Source organism: Mya arenaria, chromosome 3, assembly GCF_026914265.1.
Source record: "Mya arenaria isolate MELC-2E11 chromosome 3, ASM2691426v1".
NCBI lineage: Eukaryota > Metazoa > Mollusca > Bivalvia > Myida > Myidae > Mya > Mya arenaria.
Window position 1 is genome coordinate 65,642,317 of NC_069124.1, and position 23,257 is coordinate 65,665,573.

The window sequence follows — 23,257 nt, forward strand, 5'->3', positions numbered from 1 at the left end:
CTCCAGGTTACTATGGTAACCAAGATAACAGCCAATATGGCCGCTGTTTTCTTAGCCCATGACTAGTCTTACAGTATTTATTATAGCTATTGAACACAAACATTTATTGACTTAAATGTTTAAAGTAAGTTATGTTCATATGCTAAGCTTTCTAACATACTGACTATCAAGGTCACCAAAGGTCAAGGTCATTTCAAGGTCGTTCATTAAATGGAATGGTTAGATGTTTGATGTGTTATATTTAGAAAGAAAACATCTTTTTAATAACTTGTAATGAGGATTAAAGTCGTACTTTATCATTAGTGGCTAAAACAAACTTATTCACTGAATGATAATTATCAAACAAGGCCCTTGTCAATACTATTACTTTGAGATGTGTTTCATTTGATAAATGACATTGAAAACTACATTGAGACGGTCAGTAGTCAAATATTCAAATATGTACCCTCTAAGGCATAAAACAAAGGTCCACATACATACAAACACCACATACAAACGTACAAACATCAAAAAAGCTTAACCGATAACAGACCTTTTTCAAAACAAATCTAGTTGAGCTAGCACCCGAAAAAGGCTAGGAATGTCCATACCCCACTAGCATAACATCGACAAATAAGATACTAACAATAACAAACTAAATGATTTAAACATGATTTGTTTACCAAATTACCTAAATTAAATAATAATTTTGGCTGAACGAAAATCTCTGGTACGAAAGATATTGCGTTGCCCTTAAATAGAGGAAACGATACTGGGACAAGCCAAGCAGTCAACGTCTCCCTGCGATCTTCTAAGTGGCACAAGGACCATTGAAAAACAGACACTCACCTAGAGACACGCACGTAATAAATATAATTATTTAGAGAGACACAACAGACAATCAACTAGCTGACTGTACATGGCCACAAGTTGGGCAGTAATGTTTTAGCACTTCTAACAAAAAGTAATTGAAGTGTAACATTCATGTTTCAGCATGTCAATATTTGACAACAATATTGTTTTTATAAAGTGGTATTTCCCAACAACGGAAGAAAGTATGAGGAAATTCGAATCGAATATTTCAAATAAACGATAAATATAACTAAAGTGTAGTCCCGAGACTCAATACGTCAAAACTTATTGGGAGTTCAGGGTTCAGGTATTAATTAAAATTTGAACACCTTTTGTGTAACAATTTCACAGAGGATTCACTGCAACAATCTTTACTAAATTGCACACTTTACTAAGATTATAACAACTGTACATCAACGCTAATGCTTGGTTGGTGATCCCTAGCAATCATTTATACTCACTGCCTGTAAAATTAAATGGTGTGAACATTAACCAATATCTAACAAGCGGGATGACTATGTTGCTCCTCAAAATAAGTATTTAATCTATTAAAATTTTTATGAACACTAAACCTGACGCAACCAAGTGTTTATTTGAAAGGAATTCAATAACACAGGTACGATCGGTTTTAATTAGGCCTCCAATACCTTCCTATACAATTATAATGATATATCAGAAACCAAATTAAGGTCACGCTTAGGTTACATTATATTGCAAACTGAAAGTGAAACTTGGTCGCAAGTGAAAGAAGGCCAACCTTGAGATATTAACATACTTTTTTAGAGACTTGTCCACAAAATATTGAGCATATTTCTATACAATCCAAATCATTACTAAATCGAAACACAATAAACTCAGGCAAAAAGTCAAAAGGTCATTATCGATATCAATTTGTAAACAAACGTGTTGATCATATTTTTATCAAAACGAAGGCATGTTTTAAAATTTGAATAACCTTCTTCCTAGCGAGTCATCTGGTTATGCAAATTATCAAGCATAAATTTATAGCATAACTTCTGATTTTCTTTCTCTACAAAGACCTATTTTATGAATGGTTTAGTGTAAGTTGACTTATTTTTATCTTATCTTTCTTTAAAAAAATCGATTAAACGTATGAAATTCAGCCAGTAACGGGCTATACATTTAAGAGCAGCATTAAAACTACCTTAAACCTATCATCTACCTACGACAGAGCTTGATGTTGAAGCCCGTCATCTCTCCAAGACAGAGCTTAATGTTGAAGCCCGTCATCTCCCTAAGACAGAGCTAAATGTTGAAGCCCGTCATCTCCCCAAGACAGAGCTTGATGTTGAAGCCCGTCATCTCCCCAAGACAGAGCTTGATGTTGAAGCCCGTCATCTCCCCAAGACAGAGCTGAATGTTGAAGCCCGTCATCTCCCAAGTCAGAGCTGACTGTTGAAGCCCGTCATCTCCCCCAAGTCAGAGCTGAATGTTGAAGCCCGTCAACTCCCCAAGTCAGAGCTGAATGTTGAAGCCCGTCATCTCCCCAAGTCAGAGCTGAATGTTGAAGCCCGTCATCTCCCCAAGTCAGGCCCGTCACATACCCAAGTCAGAGCAGAATCTTTAGGCCTGTCACTTACCCAAGTCAGAGCTGAATGTTGAGTCCCGTCATCTACCAAAGACAGAGCTGACTGTTGAGGCCCATCACCTACCAAAGACAGACCTGAATATTGACGCCCATCAGCTGAATGTCGAGGCCCGTCACCTACCAAAGACAGAGCCGATTATTGAGGCCCGTCACCTACCCAAGTCAGAACTGTTGAACTCACTTTCCAGTGTCTCTGCTTTTTCACCAATTACTGTAATTATTCAAGACAAATGCAAAAAAAGTTTCATATAATACCATTAAACCTGTAAATAAATGTGTACAGTGTAGATCTTGAACCACCTAGAACCGGAGTATAAGCTTAAAGTGCCCATAACTGAGCTACCTTGTTGACGTGTTAATCTCATAACAAACAATTGTTTAAATCGGATTCAAAGAAACATCATAACCTCTTTTTCTGATATTCAAAACGACTGAGGTAGCATTCCCCTAACTCAGCTCCCAAGTATCTCATGCTCGGACAGTTTTTTTTTGTTTATTACGGAACGTAACAATTTCTTTATTTAAAAAAAATATAATGGTTCAGTTTTGTTAAAAAAGGGTAAACTCGATGCTTGAATGTTTTAGCAAATACTGTTTATTAGTATGGTGAAGCAAAACTTATACATCAATGTTGTACAAATCTTATTTATGTGAACATATAAGTGCAACTAGGCAAACTTCTCCGACGCCACTTCTCTTTCAACGTAGATGATCATCATGTTTGTTCAAAGTAAACTGCAATCACTGAAATAAAACCCACAATTTATGTTTTTACTTTTGGTCTGTAAAATTTACATTTGCTTAGTGTACATGACAATATACAGTGCAATCAGTCTTTATTGTTCCCTACAAAACTTCAATTCAGATGTTTACACTACATCCATATCTCAAGCGGTTGTCCATAAACAATAGTAGGTTTGAAGGGACACAATTCAAACATTGCAAGATGTCAATGGCGGCGCAGTTAGCAATAGTAAACAACACTTATCACTATGAAAAAATGATTAAAATACAAGTACATCATTTCATATGTAGGTGTATTTCAGACAATTGAAAATTTTACAAAGGTTGATTTTAGTTTCAAAAGTCGTGAGCATTTCAACGGCATTGTATTATATAAATATTCTTAGTTGAAGATGCTCTACACTACCATATCAACATAACATAACATTCATTGTACTATTGTAAGAATTGTTTTCCGTATCTTTCTTATTCGAAGAGAAATCACCAAACTGTTACAAGGGTGTGCTGAATGGAATTATTTAAAGCATTTCACAAATATAAAAAAAAAAAACATTTTATTGACATTACTTTGTATAAATATATATACACATTTTAGTATTAAATGAATAAAACAAATCATCTGAACAGGGAAGTGTAATGTATGCTTTACATTAGCGTTTCCGGAAAACGTTTTAAAGCTGCATTTTCACAGATTTACAGTTTTTACAACTTTGGTTTGTCTTGTAATGCGTCAATGCGTTTCGGCCGGTTTAAGAAAAATACATAAATCACTTTTTGAACTTAAATATGAACATCTGTGATCTGATTTTTGGTAAGCAGTTTTATATCACTGGTTTCCAAGCATTTGTGACGTTCAAAGACAAAATATTAAAAAGTTGTCAAAAATGTTAATATGTGAGTGGGTAGCTTTAACATTTCAGCTATCATTTAAAGCAACAGAACCTACTTCAAGCACATGGTCCATTCTAGGCATGCCACTGGCTCCCCTAATTCTCTGACGTTTGCTTTGATTGTAAATTGTCCCTTCACTATGAACGGCAGATCTGTGAAGTGTCGTCTTTTGTGAAACAACTTACCTTGAAACTGAAAATTAACGGTCATTAGACATGCGGTAAAGCTCTTCCTGGGCTTGATTCGAAAGGCTTTTTTTCTTTCTGAAACGAGCTGTTTCATCAGTATAGTCCCCAAGAATGTTTCAGATCATACTACAATAGTCCTCGGGAATGTTCTAGAACATAATTCGAAAGTCCTCGGGAATGTTCCAAAACATACTACAATAGTCCTCGAGAATGTTCCAGAACATAATACAATTACCCTCGAGAATGTAACAGAAAATACTTCAATAGTCCTCGGTAAGGTTCCAGAAAATACTGCAATAGTCCTGGGGAATGTTACAGAACATAATATAATAACCCTCGGGAATGTTCCAGAACATACTACAATAGTCCTCGGGAATGTTCTAGAACATAATTCAAAAGTCCTCGGGAATGTTCCAGAACATAATAATATAACCCTGGGGAATGTTCCAGAACATATTGCAAAAGTCCCCCGGAATGTTACAGAACATAATATAATAACACTCGGGAATGTTCCAGAACATACTGCAATAGTCCCCGGGAATGTTCCGGAACATACTGCAAAAGTCCTCGGGAATGTTCCGGAACATAATAATATAACCCTGGGGAATGTTCCAGAACATATTGCAAAAGTCCCCCGGAATGTTCCACAAAAATACTGCAATGGCTCCCGGAAATGTTCCAGAACATACGGTAGAAGTCCGCGGGAATGTTCGTGAACATACTAGAATAGTCCCCGGCAATGTTCCAAAACATACTACAATAGTCCCGGGAAATGTTCCTGAACATACTACAATAATCCCCGGAAATGTTCCAGAACATACTATAATAGTCCCCGGAAATGTTCCAGAACATACTACAGTAGTCCTCGGGAAGGTTTCAGAGCATACTACAATAACCATCGAGAATGTTCCAGAACATTCTGCAATAGTCCTCGGGAATGTTCCAGAACATACTACAATAACTCTCGAGAATATTTCGGAACATACTACAATAGTCCTCGGGAATGTTCCAGAACATACTACAATAACCCTCGGGAATGTTCCAGGACATACTACCCTATTATTCGGAAATGTTCCAGAACATACTATAAAAACCCTCCGAAATGTTCCAGAACATACTACAATAACCCTCGAGAATGTTCAAGAACATACTACAATAACCCTCGGGAATATTTCAGAACATACTACAATAGTCATCGGGAAGGTTCCAGAAAATACTACGGTAGTCCTCGGGAATGTTCCAGAAAATACTACGATAGTCCTCAGGAATGTTCCAAATCATATTACAATAAGCTTCGGGGAAGTTCCAGAAAATACTTCAACAATCATCGGAAAGGTTCCAGAAAAAACTACAATAGTCTTCGGGAATGTTCCAGAAAATACTACGATAGTTCTCGGGAATGTTCCAGAATATACCACAATAATCCTCGGGAATGTTCCAGAACATAATACAATAATCCTCGGGAATGTTCCAGAACATAATACAATAGTCCTCGGGAATATTTCATAAAAAACTACAATAGTCCTCAGGAATGTTCCAGAACATACTACAATAACCCTTAAGAAATCTTTCTTAACTTTTATATTAATAATATTCTTTATTCTAAAGCCTTTTTTAATTCCAAAACTTTTGAAATAAGTATAAAACATAGAATATTTTATAACAAAACCAGTTAATTGATAGCTGTATAGTTTACTTGAATTTATCTACGCCATCTAACAATGGAACTAGATTTTTGAGTGCTGAGTTCAAAATACATATACGTGTAACAACAGCATGTCCTCGATTTGTTTTATCTCTAGGGCCTTTTCAAATGCCGAAAAGTCCTTGTAAGATCAAATAATTGCCTTTTTAATATTTAAAAAAGCAAACATGTATTCGTAATAATATCCTTTCTCAGAATGCATAGGTTGATTGGAGCTCACCAAAATTTAATAATTGTGAAATCAAGCTAATCCGTTTATTAAAATCTTTTTTAATCAAACATGAACAAAATTGCGCGCTCTGTTATACGATAACAATATGTATTAAATTAAAACTTTTAATATATCATACGTTTGTATAGAGATGACATTCGTGTCTTTTTTATCGTCAAAACGACCTAGTAACTTGTTAGGTCGTTTAATCGAGATACTATGTCATTTTCACGAACTATAAAGACATTTAGACGAGCTACGTTTTCGTTTTAAGCATAATGGAAATTGAAGAGTTTCCTTCCTGTCCTTCATAATATTTCTGATTTCTTTGAAAAGGCTTTTCATAGTTGTTATAATTAGCATTAGACTTATATATGTAAACAAATCTTATGTTGAAATGTGGTGATTTGAGATTGTAAACTGTGGTTCGCCCAGGTAAACAATTGTTTCGGGTAAAACATATAATGGGCAAACATATATCGTAAAATTATACCTATGGCCATCAGGGCATATCATTATGACAATAAATATAAATACATGTATATACCGGTGGAAAAGTACACGTTGGGATGTTGAGCGTTGACTTGACCCAGTGGCAAACGTCAGAAACGTAACATTTCTCTCCAAGAATATAGCAAAGCTCCGTTTCACCGTGCTCTGTCTTCAGTCGTATGCTCAAACTGGCCTAGGATGACAGTGAACGATTGATACAAGAAAAGAATTATTTTTAATCCAGCTATGCTAGATTTGTGTCATATTTGTTGTTTTTAGTTTACACTAGAGTAATAAATGTCCGGTGGCATTATGTTTCAAGTACTATAAGCTTTATTATGAGCAAACAGAGGAATCCAACTGCCATAGCTGTAAACATCCCTTACCATAGGTCAACGAAATTCGAAAAGAAACTTAATTTCGAGTCGGCGTTCTGTGACAGTTGCAATTACAACACTATGTTTTTATACTGTGATTATAAAATTAGCACGAAACACTGCATGTTCCCGGTTTTAACTTTAAAATGTTTTAATGGTACAAGTATTCAAGTACTATTACTTACATCAACCTTGCTCGAATTACCAATCATCTTCGTGAGTGTTGCATTCATACTGAGATTGACGTAGCCAAGGTCCATTTGCACGGGGTCGGGTTGAATGTCAACATGCTCAAAGGTGAGGGGTACAGGCGTGCTGTTACAATTCCGGAAGCTTAATCCGCCTTTGACTTCATTTGGCTAAGACATATATAACAGGTCATTATTCCTTTTTTGTGCACTATGTTTCTCATTGATTAAAAACTCAGTGTTGAAGTATGCCGTTTCAAGCACCAAGATGTGTTTTATTTCCCATCTTCTGTGTTCACTGGTATATAGGAGTGGACTTACCGTTTTTTCCCCTCCTAATCTTAGAATTTGCTAAGAAAAGATGTCCGGACATGAACTCTCATGAAAGGTTTGACGGGTATAAATAATATTTGGTACATATGTTTAACCCGACAAAACCAGACCTAGCTTAGAACTTGCCAAAACAATGTGTCTGGATGATAACTAATGACAGGGTCGATGGATTTAAATACTTTTTGGTACAATGTACAACACCACACAACATTTGACTGATTCAAACAACTAATTCGTGACGGAGTTATGGCCTCTTTTTAACTTTAATTGGCCAACAGACCCTTTCTAAACAATACATCATGAATACAAGTGTTTAACACATACGAATATATATAAAGTTCGACTATTGTGACAGTCCACCAATGTTTGATGGAGTTATGGCCCTTTTTTAAATATATAGTTTATTTCATTCCTATATCCAGGCGGCCTATGGGGTTATTCATCACTCTTGTGAATGCTCTTGTTTATTATTTTTTGAATATTACTTATAATAATAATTTACTAGTATTTTTAGTATTTTTCACTGATAATTATATTAAGTAAAAAATAAATCACTTACCATATATATTGCAGAATCAACGGAATTAAAATCACACACATAACATAGAAACCATGAAAATAAAAATATTATCTTAAGCTTAAGCATTTTGTCCTGATATTAAATCAACAATGAGACCCTAGACTTAAGGAAACAAAATATTATACTGAAAGCTTTTTTATAATTTACAATGCATAAATTTCCTTATTATAACACAGATTAAGGCCTCATATAACACTGATTAAGCAGCAATAAATGATCACTTGTTATCACATGTTGTTTTTTCCGGCTAAAAATAGCCACCATGTATTTCACTGCATTACACATGTGTAATATAACATTACCCTGTTTTTATAGGTGAGATAATATATCACTCCGCGTGTTTGTAAAAAAAAATAATGGCAAAATTAATTGCTTAATTGGCAGTATTGTAGCAAGTCTTACGTTTTCTTTCTCATTTTTTATTTATGATGAAGATTTTCTTAAATAAAGAAGTACATTTTCCATTTAATACCTAAGCGGAAAGCGTGATAATTTTTTCTCGATTTTGTAAAAAAAAAAAAATTTGGTTCTTAAAGAGTTTAACAGGAAATTACTTCATGTACATATTATAAATTGTGATGTCATCTTACCGGACATGACGTCACAATTAAAAAGAAAGCAAATTGTGTTAATTTTTAAGCTATTTACGTATTTCTGGTGTGACATAATCTTAGTTTGAGTGCATTTTACTTCTGAACAAAATAGACACGATCGGATATATCTGTGGTTTTAAATTATCCCAAGTTCTACATCTCTTAAATGCATTAAGAGCGATAAATGCCATTGCATTGGTGGTCGGTTCTTCACTAAAACAGGTGAAACCGGTAGGTAGCTTAAGCTATTTTCTTACAGGAAAAGACATCGGATAAATCTGACACTCATCATACTATAATACACAATTGTATGCTACTTGGCAATATGTTATTTGGCTCGTCAAAGGCTCACTTAGTGACATATTTGCTAAACTCTTTGAATGAAATTGTGTATAATCTTACGACTCGTGAAAGATCCTATATATCTAATTAAACCAAAAACATTCAAATACAACCCAATCGAAAGGTCAATCAAAACTCTATAAATATTCATTTGCGTACAAATAATCTTCCAAATTTGGACACATATAGCAATACCACAATACTTAACAAAATGAGCCGTTTCATTTGTTCTATTAGTCAGAATCCTTTTAAATAGAATGACCAGTTCACTTCATAACAGTACCATACATGTGCCCTTAGTGAAAATCATTTACTCTAAATAGACATGGACTGCATAACGAGATTTCTGACCATCGGTAGGTTCGGATAGTTATCAAACGTGTTCCGTTATTTATACGAATTTCCACCATTTTGTACAAAGTCTGACCAAGATCCTGGAATATGAGGCGCAATAGTAGAAATGTGACATCTGAAGTGTTAATAATATATTTTGCTTTTATATTTGATATTGTGGATACTTTTGTACTGGTATTACTTATATTCACATTTATTATCGAAGTTACAGAAAATACCTTCGCTTTATGAAGAATACATAGAACTATTGTCGTCTACACACTAAGCAGACTTCCACTGACGCTTACCTTATTCGATCTTGATGGCGTATGATCATTTGAATATTCATTAATGGAAATGTTTTCTTAAATGCTTGCTAGTTTTTCGAAGTACAGTCCCTAAAGGTATGTGTGTGCATTTTTTGTCCAGAGCGTTTCTAGGTATATTTTGTTGGGGGATGTCTGAAGTTCATATTTAGCGAGGGTGGACAGCTGGCATCCTCCAGGTTACTATGGTAACCAAGATAACAGCCAATATGACCGCTGTTTTCTTAGCCCATGACTAGTCTTACAGTATTTATTATAACTATTTAACACAAACATTTATTGACTTAAATGTTTGAAGTAAGTTATGTTCATATGCTTAGCTTTCTAACATACTGACTATCAAGGTCACCAAAGGTCAAGGTCAAGGTCATTTCAAGGTCGTTCATTAAATGGAATGGTTAGATGTTTGATGTGTTATATTTAGACAAAAAAAAAACATCTTATTAATAACTTGTGATGAGGATTAAAGCCGTACTTTATCATTAGTGGCTAAATCAATCTTATTCACTGAATGATTGTGTGGACCCTGATTAAACAAGGCCCTTGTCAATACTGTTACTTCGAGAGGAGTTTCATTTGATAAATGACATTGAAAACTACATTGAGACGGTCAGTAGTCAAATATTTACCCTCTAAGGCATAAAACAAAGGTCCACATACATACAAACATCACAAACAAACGTACACACATCAAAAAAGCTTAACCGATAACAGACTTTTTTCAAAACAAATCTAGTTAAGCTAGCACCCGATAAAGGCTCCCCACTAGCATAACATCGACAAATAAGATACTAACAATAACAAACAACATCTAAAGCAAATGCGACTAAAAAAACATGATTTTTTTACCTGAATTAAATAATAATTTTGCCTGAACGGAAATCTCTGGTACGAAAGGTATTGCGTTGCCCTTAAATTGAGGAAACGATAATGGAACAAGACAAGCAGTCACCGTCTCCCTGCGATCTTCTGGTGGCACAAGAACTATAACAAAACAGACACTCAACTAGAGACACGTACGTAATAAAGATAATTATAAGAGAGACACACAAACACAGACAATCACCTAGCTGAATGGACATGGCCACAAGTTGGGCAGTAATGTTTTAGCACTTCTAACAAAAAGTAATTAAAGTGTAACATTCATGTTTCAGCATATCAATATTTGACAACAATTTTGTTTTTATAAAGTGGTATTTCCCAACAACGGAAAAACGTATGAGGAAATTCGAATAGAATATTTCAAATAAACGATAAATATAAATAAAGTGTAGTCCCGAGACTCAATACGTCAAAACTTATTGGGAGTTTAGGGTTCAGGTATTAACAAAAATTTGAACACCTTTTTGTGTAACAATTTCACAGAGGATTCACTGTAACAATCTTTACTAAATTGCACACTTTTCTAAGATTATAACAACTGTACATCAACGCAAATGCTTGGTTGGTGTTCCCTAGCATTCACTCTCTCACTGCCTGTACAATTAAATGGTGTGAACATTAACCAATATCTAACAAGCGGGATTACTATGTTGTTCCTCAAAATAAGTATTTAATCTATCAAACTTTTTATGAACACTTAACCTGACGTAACCAAGTGTTTATTTGAAATAATTCTATAACACAAGTACGATCGATTATAATTAGGCCTTCATTACCTTCCTATACAACCAAAAACCAAATTAAGGTCATGCTTAGGTTACATTCTATTGCAAACTGAAAGTGAAACTTGGTCGCTAGTGATCGAAGGCTAACTTTGAGATACTAACATACTCTTTTAAGAGTCTTGTCCACCAATTGTTGAGCATATTTCTATACAACCCAAATCATATTATTAAATCGAAACACAATAAACTCCGGCAAAAAGTCAAAAGGTCATTATCGATGTCAATATGTAAACAAACGTGTTAATCATATTTCTAACAGAACAAAGGAAAGTTTTAAGATATAAAAGAACCCTTCTACCTAGTGATTCATATGGTTTACCATTATGCAAAATATCAAGCATAAATTTATCGCATATTTCTGAATTTCTTTATCTACAAAACCCTATTTCATGAGTAGTTTAGTGACATATTGTTTATTTTATCTTTCTTTAATAAAATCGATAAAACATATGAAATTCAGCCAGTAACGGGCTATACATTTAACAGAAGCATTAAAACTACCTTAAACCTGTCACCTACCTATTTGATGTTGAAGTTCGTCATCTCCCAAAGTCAGAGCTTGATATTGAAGCCCGGCATCTCCCAAAGTCAGAGCTGAATGTTGAAGCCCGTCATCTCCCCAAGACAGAGCTTGATATTGAAGCCCGTCATCTCCCCAAGACAGAGCTTGATGTTTAAGCCCGTCATCTCCCCGAGTCAGACCTGAATGTTGAAGCCCGTCATATCCCCAAGTCAGAGCTGAATGTTGAAGCCCGTCATCTCCCTAAGTCAAAGCTGAATGTTGAATCCCGTCATCTCCCCAAGTCAGAGCTGAATGTTGAAGCCCGTCAACTCACCAAGTCAGAGCTGAATGTTGAGGCCCGTCATATACCCAAGTCAGAGCAGAATGTTTAGACCTGTCACCTACCCAAGTCAGAGCTGAATGTTGAGGCCCGTCACCTACCCAAGACAGACCTGACTATTGAGGCCCGTCAGCTGAATGTCGAGGCCCGTCACCTACCAAAGACAGAGCCGATTGTTGAGGCCCGTCACCTACCCAAGTCAGAACTGAATGTTGTGACCCGTCACCTACCCAAGTCGAAGCTGGATGTTGTGGCCCGTCACCTACCCAAGACAAAGCTGAATGTTGTGGCCCGTCACCTACCCACGACCAACTTACAATTCTCAGTTGTATTAAGCCTTAAAATATAAGTTTTCTGACTTTTGTCGGAAAAGTAAGGACAGTCGAAACCTGTTGCCACGATATCCAAGGGACTGTCCAAGCGAATATCGATCCAAGCGGGAATGCTTAACAAAGAGTATAACAAATTGCGTCTTTTACATCCAGTTCGAGCCAACGAGATAATCGAGCCAATCGATTTCGAGCCAACGCGTTTCGACTGTATCTTCAACTTCTTAACAAACACAGTTGCAAATAAGATGTCTAGACTCACTAATAATCTTAACAATGAGAAATAGGACTTCTAGTTTCATTTTACATAGACTAAGTATATTCAATTCATCTCTGTACATTTCACAGGAACTACGGGTGAATTCAATTTGCCTAGGGCCAAAAACACAAGTTGAACTCACTTTCCAGTGTCTCTGCTTTTCACCAATTACTGTAATTATTCAAGACAAATGCAAAAAAGTTTCATATAATATCATTAAACCTGTAAATAAATGTGTACAGTGTAGATCTTGAACCACCTAGAACCGGAGTATAAGCTTAAAGTGCCCATAACTGAGCTACCTTGTTGACGTGTTAATCTCATAACAAACAATTGTTTAAATCGGATTCAAAGAAACATCATAACCTCTTTTTCTGATATTCAAAAACGACTGAGGTAGCATTCCCTTAACTCAGCTCCCAAGTATCTCATGCTCGGACAGTTTTTTTTGTTTATTACGCAACGTAACAATTTCTTTTATTTAAAAAAAATATAATGAGTCAGTTTTGTTAAAAAAGGGTAAACTCGATGCTTGAATGTTTTAGCAAATACTGTTTATTAGTATGGTGAAGCAAAACTTATACATCAATGTTGTACAAATCTTATGTGTGTGAACATATAAGTGCAACTAGGCAAACTTCTCCGACGCCACTTCTCTTTCAACGTAGATGATCATCATGTTTGTTCAAAGTAAACTGCAATCACTGAAATAAAACCCACAATTTATGTTTTTACTTTTGGTCTGTAAAATATACATTTACTTAGTGTACATGACAATATACAGTGCAATCAGTCTTTATTGTTCCCTACAAAACTTCAATTCAGATGTTTACACTACATCCATATCTCAAGCGGTTGTCCAGAAACAATAGTAGGTTTGAAGGGACACAATTCAAACATTGCAAGATGACAATGGCGGTGCAGTTATCAATAGTAAACAACACTTATCACTATGAAAAAAATGATTAAAATACAAGTACATAATTTCGTATGTAGGTGAATTTCAGACAATTGAAAATTTTACAAAGAGGATTTTTATTTCAAAGTCGTGCGCATTCCAACGTCAATGTATATGAATAGTCCTAGTTGAAGATGATCTACACCACCAAATCAACACAGTATAACATGAATTGTAAGAAAAAAATCTAAAATGACCAAACTGCCACGGCATTATGGCACAAAATATATTGAAAATGTTTGTATTTATATATAAGTATTTTAGTATTATAAGTATTTTTAAGAATAAATGCGATCATCTGAACATGGAAGTGTAATGTATTCTTTGCATTAGCGTTTCCTGAAAACGTTTTAATATTTTAACAATCATTTAAAGCAACAGAACCTACTTCAAGCACATGGTCCATTCTAAACATGCCACTGGCTCCCCTAATTCTCTGACGTTTGCTTTGATTGTAAATTGTCCCTTCACTATAAACGGCAGATGTTCGAACTGCCGAGCTCTATTCAAGAAGTTACCTTGAAACTGAAAAATAACGGCAATTAGACATGCGGTCTAGTTATTGCTCTTCCAAGGGCTTATTGTATATATAAAACGTACGTTTTTATCAGCTTGGTAGTGGTTGCAAATCGACATCATTTAAAATACCATTTTTAAAACACATAAAAATAACATACTATTTGATTAAAACATGTCGACGGTTTATGGACAAGACCCTATTGATGCTATGCGCATTTCAACCGGCAAATATTTATAATGCGATGTATAATCTAAAGATAATATGCGGACGTTATATTAAATCAATGATGGTATAACTCTTTTATATGACATCATGTTAAGTCAAACATGCCAAAATAACTGAGAGTTTTGGAAATAAAATTGACAAAAACCCTTAGATAAAATAAATCAATTAAATCCAAGATTTTGGAAATAATTAAGCACTACTGAATTTTTTATACTTTTTGAGAGGTTAAGGTTTTTACTCCAATCAGAATGTTCCAGAACATACCACAGTAATCATCGAGAATTTTCCAGATTATACAATAAAAACATTGGGAATGTTCCTGAATATACTACAAAACCCCTTGAGAATTTTCCAGATTATACAATAAAACATTGAGAATGTTCCTGAACATACTACAAAACCCCTTGAGAATTTTCCAGATTATACAATAAAAACATTGAGAATGTTCCTGAACATACTACAAAACCCCTTGAGAATTTTCCAGATTATACAATAAAAACATTGAGAATGTTCCTGAATATACTACAAAACCCCTCGAGAATGATCCCGATTATACAATAAAACATTGAGAATGTTCCTGAACATACTACAAAACCCCTTGAGAATTTTCCAGATTATACAATAAAACATTGAGAATGTTCCTGAACATACTACAAAACCCCTTGAGAATTTTCCAGATTATACAATAAAAACATTGAGAATGTTCCTGAATATACTACAAAACCCCTCGAGAATGATCCCGATTATACAATAAAAACATTGGGAATGTTCCTGAATATACTACAAAACCCCTTGAGAATTTTCCAGATTATACAATAAAAACATTGAGAATGTTCCTGAACATACTACAAAACCCCTCGAGAATGATCCCGATTATACAATAAAAACATTGAGAATGTTCCTGAACATACTACAAAACCCCTCGAGAATTTTCCAGATTATACAATAAAACATTGAGAATGTTCCTGAACATACTAAAAAAACCCTCGAGAATGTTCCAGATTATACAATAAAAACATTGAGAATGTTCCTGAACATACTACAAAACCCCTCGAGAATGATCCCGATTATACAATAAAAACATTGAGAATGTTCCTGAACATACTACAAAACCCCTCGAGAATTTTCCAGATTATACAATAAAAACATTGAGAATGGTCATGAACATACTACAAAACCCCTCGAGAATGTTCCAGATTATACAATAAAAACATTGAGAATGTTCCTGAACATATTACAAAACCCCTCGAGAATGTTCCAGATTATACAATAAAAAAACATTGAGAATGGTCCAGAACATTCTACAAAAACCCTCGAGAATGTTACAGAGCACACCACAATAACCCTTTAGAATGTAAAACATACTACAATAACCCTCAAGAATAGTCCAGAACATACTACAATAACCATCGAAAATGTTCCAGAACTGACTTCAATAACACTCAAGAATAGTCCAGAACATACTACAATAACCACCGAGAATGTAGAACATACAACAATAACCATCGAAAATGTGCTAGAACAAAGTACAAAGCCTTCAAGAATGTTCCAGAACATATTACAAAACCCTCGAGAATGACAAAGAACATGATATAATAGCCCTCGAAAATGTTCAAAAACATACTACAATTACCCTGGAGAATGTTCAGGAGCATACTACAATACCCTCGAGAATGTTCAAGAACATACTACAAAGCCCTCGAGAATGTTCATAAACATACTACAAAGCCCTCGAGAATGTTCAAAAACAAACTACAATAATCCTCGAGAATGTTCAAGAACATACTACAAAGCCCTCGAGAATGTTCATAAACATACTACAAAGCCCTCGAGAATGTTCAAAAACAAACTACAATAATCCTCGAGAATGTTCAAGAACATACTACAATACCCTCGAGAATGTTCAAGAACATACTACAAAGCCCTCGAGAATGTTCAAAAACATACTACAATAACCCTCGAGAATGTTCAAAAACATACTACAAAGCCCTCGAGAATGTTCAAAAACATGGTACAATAACCCTCGAGAATGTTCATGAACATGCTACAATAACCATCGAGAATGTTCAAGAACATACTACATAGCCCTCAAGAATGTTAAAAAAAAACACTAAAAAGCCCTCGAGAATGTTCAATAACATACTACAAAGCCCTCGAGAATGTTCAAAAACATACTACAATAACCCTCGAGAATGTTCCGGATTATACTACAATAACCCTCGAGCAACCTACAAGAATATCGGGTTTTTTTCCTTAAGCTTAACATTTTGAATTAGTATGAAGCATAGACTATTTTCTACAAAGTCGGTTAAATAAATAGCAGTATAGTGTACTTGAATGTATCTATGCCATCTTGCAATGAAACTAGAGTATTGAGTAATGAGTTCGAAATACGTTTATATACATATACGTTAAAAAACTGCATGTCGTCGATTTGTTTTATTTAAGGAATGAATTGCGGGTTTGATGTCATTATCGGGGTATGAATGCAATTGGGCTGATCTAAGTGTGTGGAGGCCGAAGGACTCCACTCGTACTTTGACCAGCCCAATGCGTTCATATCCCCGATAATGACATCAACCCCGCAATTCATTCCTTATATTTACACCATTAGTTCATTACTTTATTCAAGAAACGTTAAAAAATACTTCATTTCATTTCGGATTACCTTTCAGTTATCCTTTCTTACCCGTTCTTTAAATAGGACGACCCGACTGTTACCGGAAACATTTTTTCAAATGACGTCACAATAACGCGGGAAAAGATCAACCACTTGAAATCACTTTAAAACGTAAAATTAAAACACCTTTGGCAACAAAACGTATAAAATATAATAACTTAGCACTTTCTAAAATGTTGATTTATATTTTACGGGACCTGCTGACACAATACAAACAATAACAAGATCAATAGTTTTTTATGTATATTGTTATGCGATGAATTGCGACCCGAACATATCCGAAGATGTTGCGTTCATCGATTGATGAACGCAATTGCCGAAAGGCAGTTCATTTAAGGAATGGAAGTTGAGGTGTAAATATTTCCGGTTTACGTATCAGCTTTATCAAATAATTACCTTTAATAATTAACTTATGTTAAAAAACAAAACAAAATATGTGTTCGTAATGATAAATCTTCTCAGAATGCGAAGGTAAATGAATGCTCACTAAAATTTCATGATCGTGTAATCCAGGTATTAAAAATCCTTTTGAATCAAACATGAACAAAAAAGCACACTCTTTGATACAATTAAAGTGTTTTTAGTATAATTATCATACATGGCATACAGATGACATCCGAGTCATTTTAATCACGTTAAAGCGACTAATGTCTGCCGTCTAAACGACTTTGTAACTCGCTAAGTCGTTTCAACGAGAAACGTCAGTCACGAAAATTGAGATTCTAGGTCGTTTTAACGAAAACTAAACACCTTTTAACGAGCTACATTGTCGTATGAAGCATAAAGGAAATTTAGGAGTATCCATTCTGTCCGTCATTATATTTTTGATTACTTTTAAACGACATTGCATAGTTATAAATGTAGAGATTTGAGATGGTAAACTGTGGTTCGCCCAAGTAAACAATTGTTTCAAGTTATTGCGTGAAATAAATATTGGGTAAAATATATCGTAAATGTATAACTACTGACATCAGGGCATATCATTGTGACAAGAAATATATACATATATACCGGTTCAATAGTACACGTAGGGATATTGAGCGTTGTTTTGATGAAGTAGCAGAGGTCCGATACGTAACATTGCCCTCCAATAATATAGCACAGCTCCGTTTCACCGTTCGATGTCTTCAGTCGTACGCTCAAACTGGCCTAGCATGACAGAGAACGATACCGGATAAATTTATTTTCAAGTTTGTAATTAACACTACAATAGTTAATGTCCGGTTGTATGATTTTTTCCAGAACTGTGATCTTTATTAGGAGAAAACAGAGAAAACCCTATCTGTAAACATCCCTCACCATAGGTCAACGCAATTCGAAAATAGACTCCTCCTTGTGAAAGTTGTACTTACAACACTATTTTTCTACACCGTAATTACAGAATTAGTACGAAACATAAAATGTTCCCAGTTTTTACTTTAATGATTTTAAAGGCCTAGTTTAATCCCCCCCCCCCAAAAAAAAACTGTGTATTGTACACAATGTTTGTGTATTGATCTGAGCCAATAAACAAATAAACAGGAAATTGGCCCCTACTGTGACATCAGTACAATAAGCAGGAGATGCACAGCTGGGGATTGTCATGCAAAACATTCCTTAAACTAGGCCTTTAATGGTACAAGTACTCAAGTACGAGTACTTCGCTACTTACATCGACTTTGTTCGAGTAACCAATCATCTTCGTGAGTGTAGCACTCATATTGAGATTGACGTAGCCAAGGTCCATTTGCACGGGGTCGGGTTGAATGTCAACATGGTCAAAGATGAGGGGCACAGGCGTGTTGTTACAATTCCTGAAGCTAAATCTGCCTTTGACTGCATTTGGCTAAAACACATATAACATTTTTTTTCGTGCAATATGTTTTTCATTCTTTTAAAATCAGTGTTGAAATATACCGTTTCAAGAAGCATGATGTGTTTTATTCCCCCACTCCTGTAATCAATGTTATATATGAGTGTGCCTATCAATTATTCGGTCGATCGGTCTTTTCCGAAGGATAATTCCTGAAAGGTTTGACGCTTTAAAATAATTGTACAGCATAAGATGCATAGTGTTGAAGTATGCCGTTTCAAGCACCAAGATGTGTTTTATTTCCCATCTTCTGTGTTCACTGGTATATAGGAGTGGACTTACCGTTTTTTCCCCTCCTAATCTTAGAATTTGCTAAGAAAAGATGTCCGGACATGAACTCTCATGAAAGGTTTGACGGGTATAAATAATATTTGGTACATATGTTTAACCCGACAAAACCAGACCTAGCTTAGAACTTGCCAAAACAATGTGTCTGGATGATAACTAATGACAGGGTCGATGGATTTAAATACTTTTTGGTACAATGTACAACACCACACAACATTTGACTGATTCAAACAACTAATTCGTGACGGAGTTATGGCCTCTTTTTAACTTTAATTGGCCAACAGACCCTTTCTAAACAATACATCATGAATACAAGTGTTTAACACATACGAATATATATAAAGTTCGACTATTGTGACAGTCCACCAATGTTTGATGGAGTTATGGCCCTTTTTTAAATATATAGTTTATTTCATTCCTATATCCAGGCGGCCTATGGGGTTATTCATCACTCTTGTGAATGCTCTTGTTTATTATTTTTTGAATATTACTTATAATAATAATTTACTAGTATTTTTAGTATTTTTCACTGATAATTATATTAAGTAAAAAATAAATCACTTACCATATATATTGCAGAATCAACGGAATTAAAATCACACACATAACATAGAAACCATGAAAATAAAAATATTATCTTAAGCTTAAGCATTTTGTCCTGATATTAAATCAACAATGAGACCCTAGACTTAAGGAAACAAAATATTATACTGAAAGCTTTTTTATAATTTACAATGCATAAATTTCCTTATTATAACACAGATTAAGGCCTCATATAACACTGATTAAGCAGCAATAAATGATCACTTGTTATCACATGTTGTTTTTTCCGGCTAAAAATAGCCACCATGTATTTCACTGCATTACACATGTGTAATATAACATTACCCTGTTTTTATAGGTGAGATAATATATCACTCCGCGTGTTTGTAAAAAAAAATAATGGCAAAATTAATTGCTTAATTGGCAGTATTGTAGCAAGTCTTACGTTTTCTTTCTCATTTTTTATTTATGATGAAGATTTTCTTAAATAAAGAAGTACATTTTCCATTTAATACCTAAGCGGAAAGCGTGATAATTTTTTCTCGATTTTGTAAAAAAAAAAAAATTTGGTTCTTAAAGAGTTTAACAGGAAATTACTTCATGTACATATTATAAATTGTGATGTCATCTTACCGGACATGACGTCACAATTAAAAAGAAAGCAAATTGTGTTAATTTTTAAGCTATTTACGTATTTCTGGTGTGACATAATCTTAGTTTGAGTGCATTTTACTTCTGAACAAAATAGACACGATCGGATATATCTGTGGTTTTAAATTATCCCAAGTTCTACATCTCTTAAATGCATTAAGAGCGATAAATGCCATTGCATTGGTGGTCGGTTCTTCACTAAAACAGGTGAAACCGGTAGGTAGCTTAAGCTATTTTCTTACAGGAAAAGACATCGGATAAATCTGACACTCATCATACTATAATACACAATTGTATGCTACTTGGCAATATGTTATTTGGCTCGTCAAAGGCTCACTTAGTGACATATTTGCTAAACTCTTTGAATGAAATTGTGTATAATCTTACGACTCGTGAAAGATCCTATATATCTAATTAAACCAAAAACATTCAAATACAACCCAATCGAAAGGTCAATCAAAACTCTATAAATATTCATTTGCGTACAAATAATCTTCCAAATTTGGACACATATAGCAATACCACAATACTTAACAAAATGAGCCGTTTCATTTGTTCTATTAGTCAGAATCCTTTTAAATAGAATGACCAGTTCACTTCATAACAGTACCATACATGTGCCCTTAGTGAAAATCATTTACTCTAAATAGACATGGACTGCATAACGAGATTTCTGACCATCGGTAGGTTCGGATAGTTATCAAACGTGTTCCGTTATTTATACGAATTTCCACCATTTTGTACAAAGTCTGACCAAGATCCTGGAATATGAGGCGCAATAGTAGAAATGTGACATCTGAAGTGTTAATAATATATTTTGCTTTTATATTTGATATTGTGGATACTTTTGTACTGGTATTACTTATATTCACATTTATTATCGAAGTTACAGAAAATACCTTCGCTTTATGAAGAATACATAGAACTATTGTCGTCTACACACTAAGCAGACTTCCACTGACGCTTACCTTATTCGATCTTGATGGCGTATGATCATTTGAATATTCATTAATGGAAATGTTTTCTTAAATGCTTGCTAGTTTTTCGAAGTACAGTCCCTAAAGGTATGTGTGTGCATTTTTTGTCCAGAGCGTTTCTAGGTATATTTTGTTGGGGGATGTCTGAAGTTCATATTTAGCGAGGGTGGACAGCTGGCATCCTCCAGGTTACTATGGTAACCAAGATAACAGCCAATATGACCGCTGTTTTCTTAGCCCATGACTAGTCTTACAGTATTTATTATAACTATTTAACACAAACATTTATTGACTTAAATGTTTGAAGTAAGTTATGTTCATATGCTTAGCTTTCTAACATACTGACTATCAAGGTCACCAAAGGTCAAGGTCAAGGTCATTTCAAGGTCGTTCATTAAATGGAATGGTTAGATGTTTGATGTGTTATATTTAGACAAAAAAAAAACATCTTATTAATAACTTGTGATGAGGATTAAAGCCGTACTTTATCATTAGTGGCTAAATCAATCTTATTCACTGAATGATTGTGTGGACCCTGATTAAACAAGGCCCTTGTCAATACTGTTACTTCGAGAGGAGTTTCATTTGATAAATGACATTGAAAACTACATTGAGACGGTCAGTAGTCAAATATTTACCCTCTAAGGCATAAAACAAAGGTCCACATACATACAAACATCACAAACAAACGTACACACATCAAAAAAGCTTAACCGATAACAGACTTTTTTCAAAACAAATCTAGTTAAGCTAGCACCCGATAAAGGCTCCCCACTAGCATAACATCGACAAATAAGATACTAACAATAACAAACAACATCTAAAGCAAATGCGACTAAAAAAACATGATTTTTTTACCTGAATTAAATAATAATTTTGCCTGAACGGAAATCTCTGGTACGAAAGGTATTGCGTTGCCCTTAAATTGAGGAAACGATAATGGAACAAGACAAGCAGTCACCGTCTCCCTGCGATCTTCTGGTGGCACAAGAACTATAACAAAACAGACACTCAACTAGAGACACGTACGTAATAAAGATAATTATAAGAGAGACACACAAACACAGACAATCACCTAGCTGAATGGACATGGCCACAAGTTGGGCAGTAATGTTTTAGCACTTCTAACAAAAAGTAATTAAAGTGTAACATTCATGTTTCAGCATATCAATATTTGACAACAATTTTGTTTTTATAAAGTGGTATTTCCCAACAACGGAAAAACGTATGAGGAAATTCGAATAGAATATTTCAAATAAACGATAAATATAAATAAAGTGTAGTCCCGAGACTCAATACGTCAAAACTTATTGGGAGTTTAGGGTTCAGGTATTAACAAAAATTTGAACACCTTTTTGTGTAACAATTTCACAGAGGATTCATTGTAACAATCTTTACTAAATTGCACACTTTTCTAAGATTATAACAACTGTACATCAACGCAAATGCTTGGTTGGTGTTCCCTAGCATTCACTCTCTCACTGCCTGTACAATTAAATGGTGTGAACATTAACCAATATCTAACAAGCGGGATTACTATGTTGTTCCTCAAAATAAGTATTTAATCTATCAAACTTTTTATGAACACTTAACCTGACGTAACCAAGTGTTTATTTGAAATAATTCTATAACACAAGTACGATCGATTATAATTAGGCCTTCATTACCTTCCTATACAACCAAAAACCAAATTAAGGTCATGCTTAGGTTACATTCTATTGCA

General features: G+C 34.6%; 2 protein-coding genes across 2 annotated transcripts; both read right to left on the reverse strand.

Moving 5' to 3' along the window:
* Nucleotides 1-3,017: 3,017 nt before the first annotated feature.
* On the reverse strand, nt 3,018-9,332 carry LOC128229371 (uncharacterized). The gene is made up of 5 exons (XM_052941254.1): nt 8,129-9,332; nt 7,234-7,407; nt 6,727-6,864; nt 4,131-4,267; nt 3,018-3,184 (listed from the first exon to the last, which is right to left on the reverse strand). Exons 1-5 carry the CDS (start codon nt 8,213-8,215, stop codon nt 3,166-3,168), a joined length of 555 nt encoding a protein of 184 aa, XP_052797214.1. The 5' UTR covers nt 8,216-9,332; the 3' UTR covers nt 3,018-3,165.
* Nucleotides 9,333-13,292: 3,960 nt separating this feature from the next.
* LOC128229372 (uncharacterized) lies at nt 13,293-21,114 on the reverse strand. The gene is made up of 5 exons (XM_052941255.1): nt 19,929-21,114; nt 18,875-19,048; nt 18,235-18,372; nt 14,187-14,323; nt 13,293-13,544 (listed from the first exon to the last, which is right to left on the reverse strand). The coding sequence occupies exons 1-5, from the start codon at nt 20,013-20,015 to the stop codon at nt 13,526-13,528; spliced, it is 555 nt and encodes a 184-aa protein (XP_052797215.1). The 5' UTR covers nt 20,016-21,114; the 3' UTR covers nt 13,293-13,525.
* Between the last annotated feature and the right edge of the window lie 2,143 nt (nt 21,115-23,257).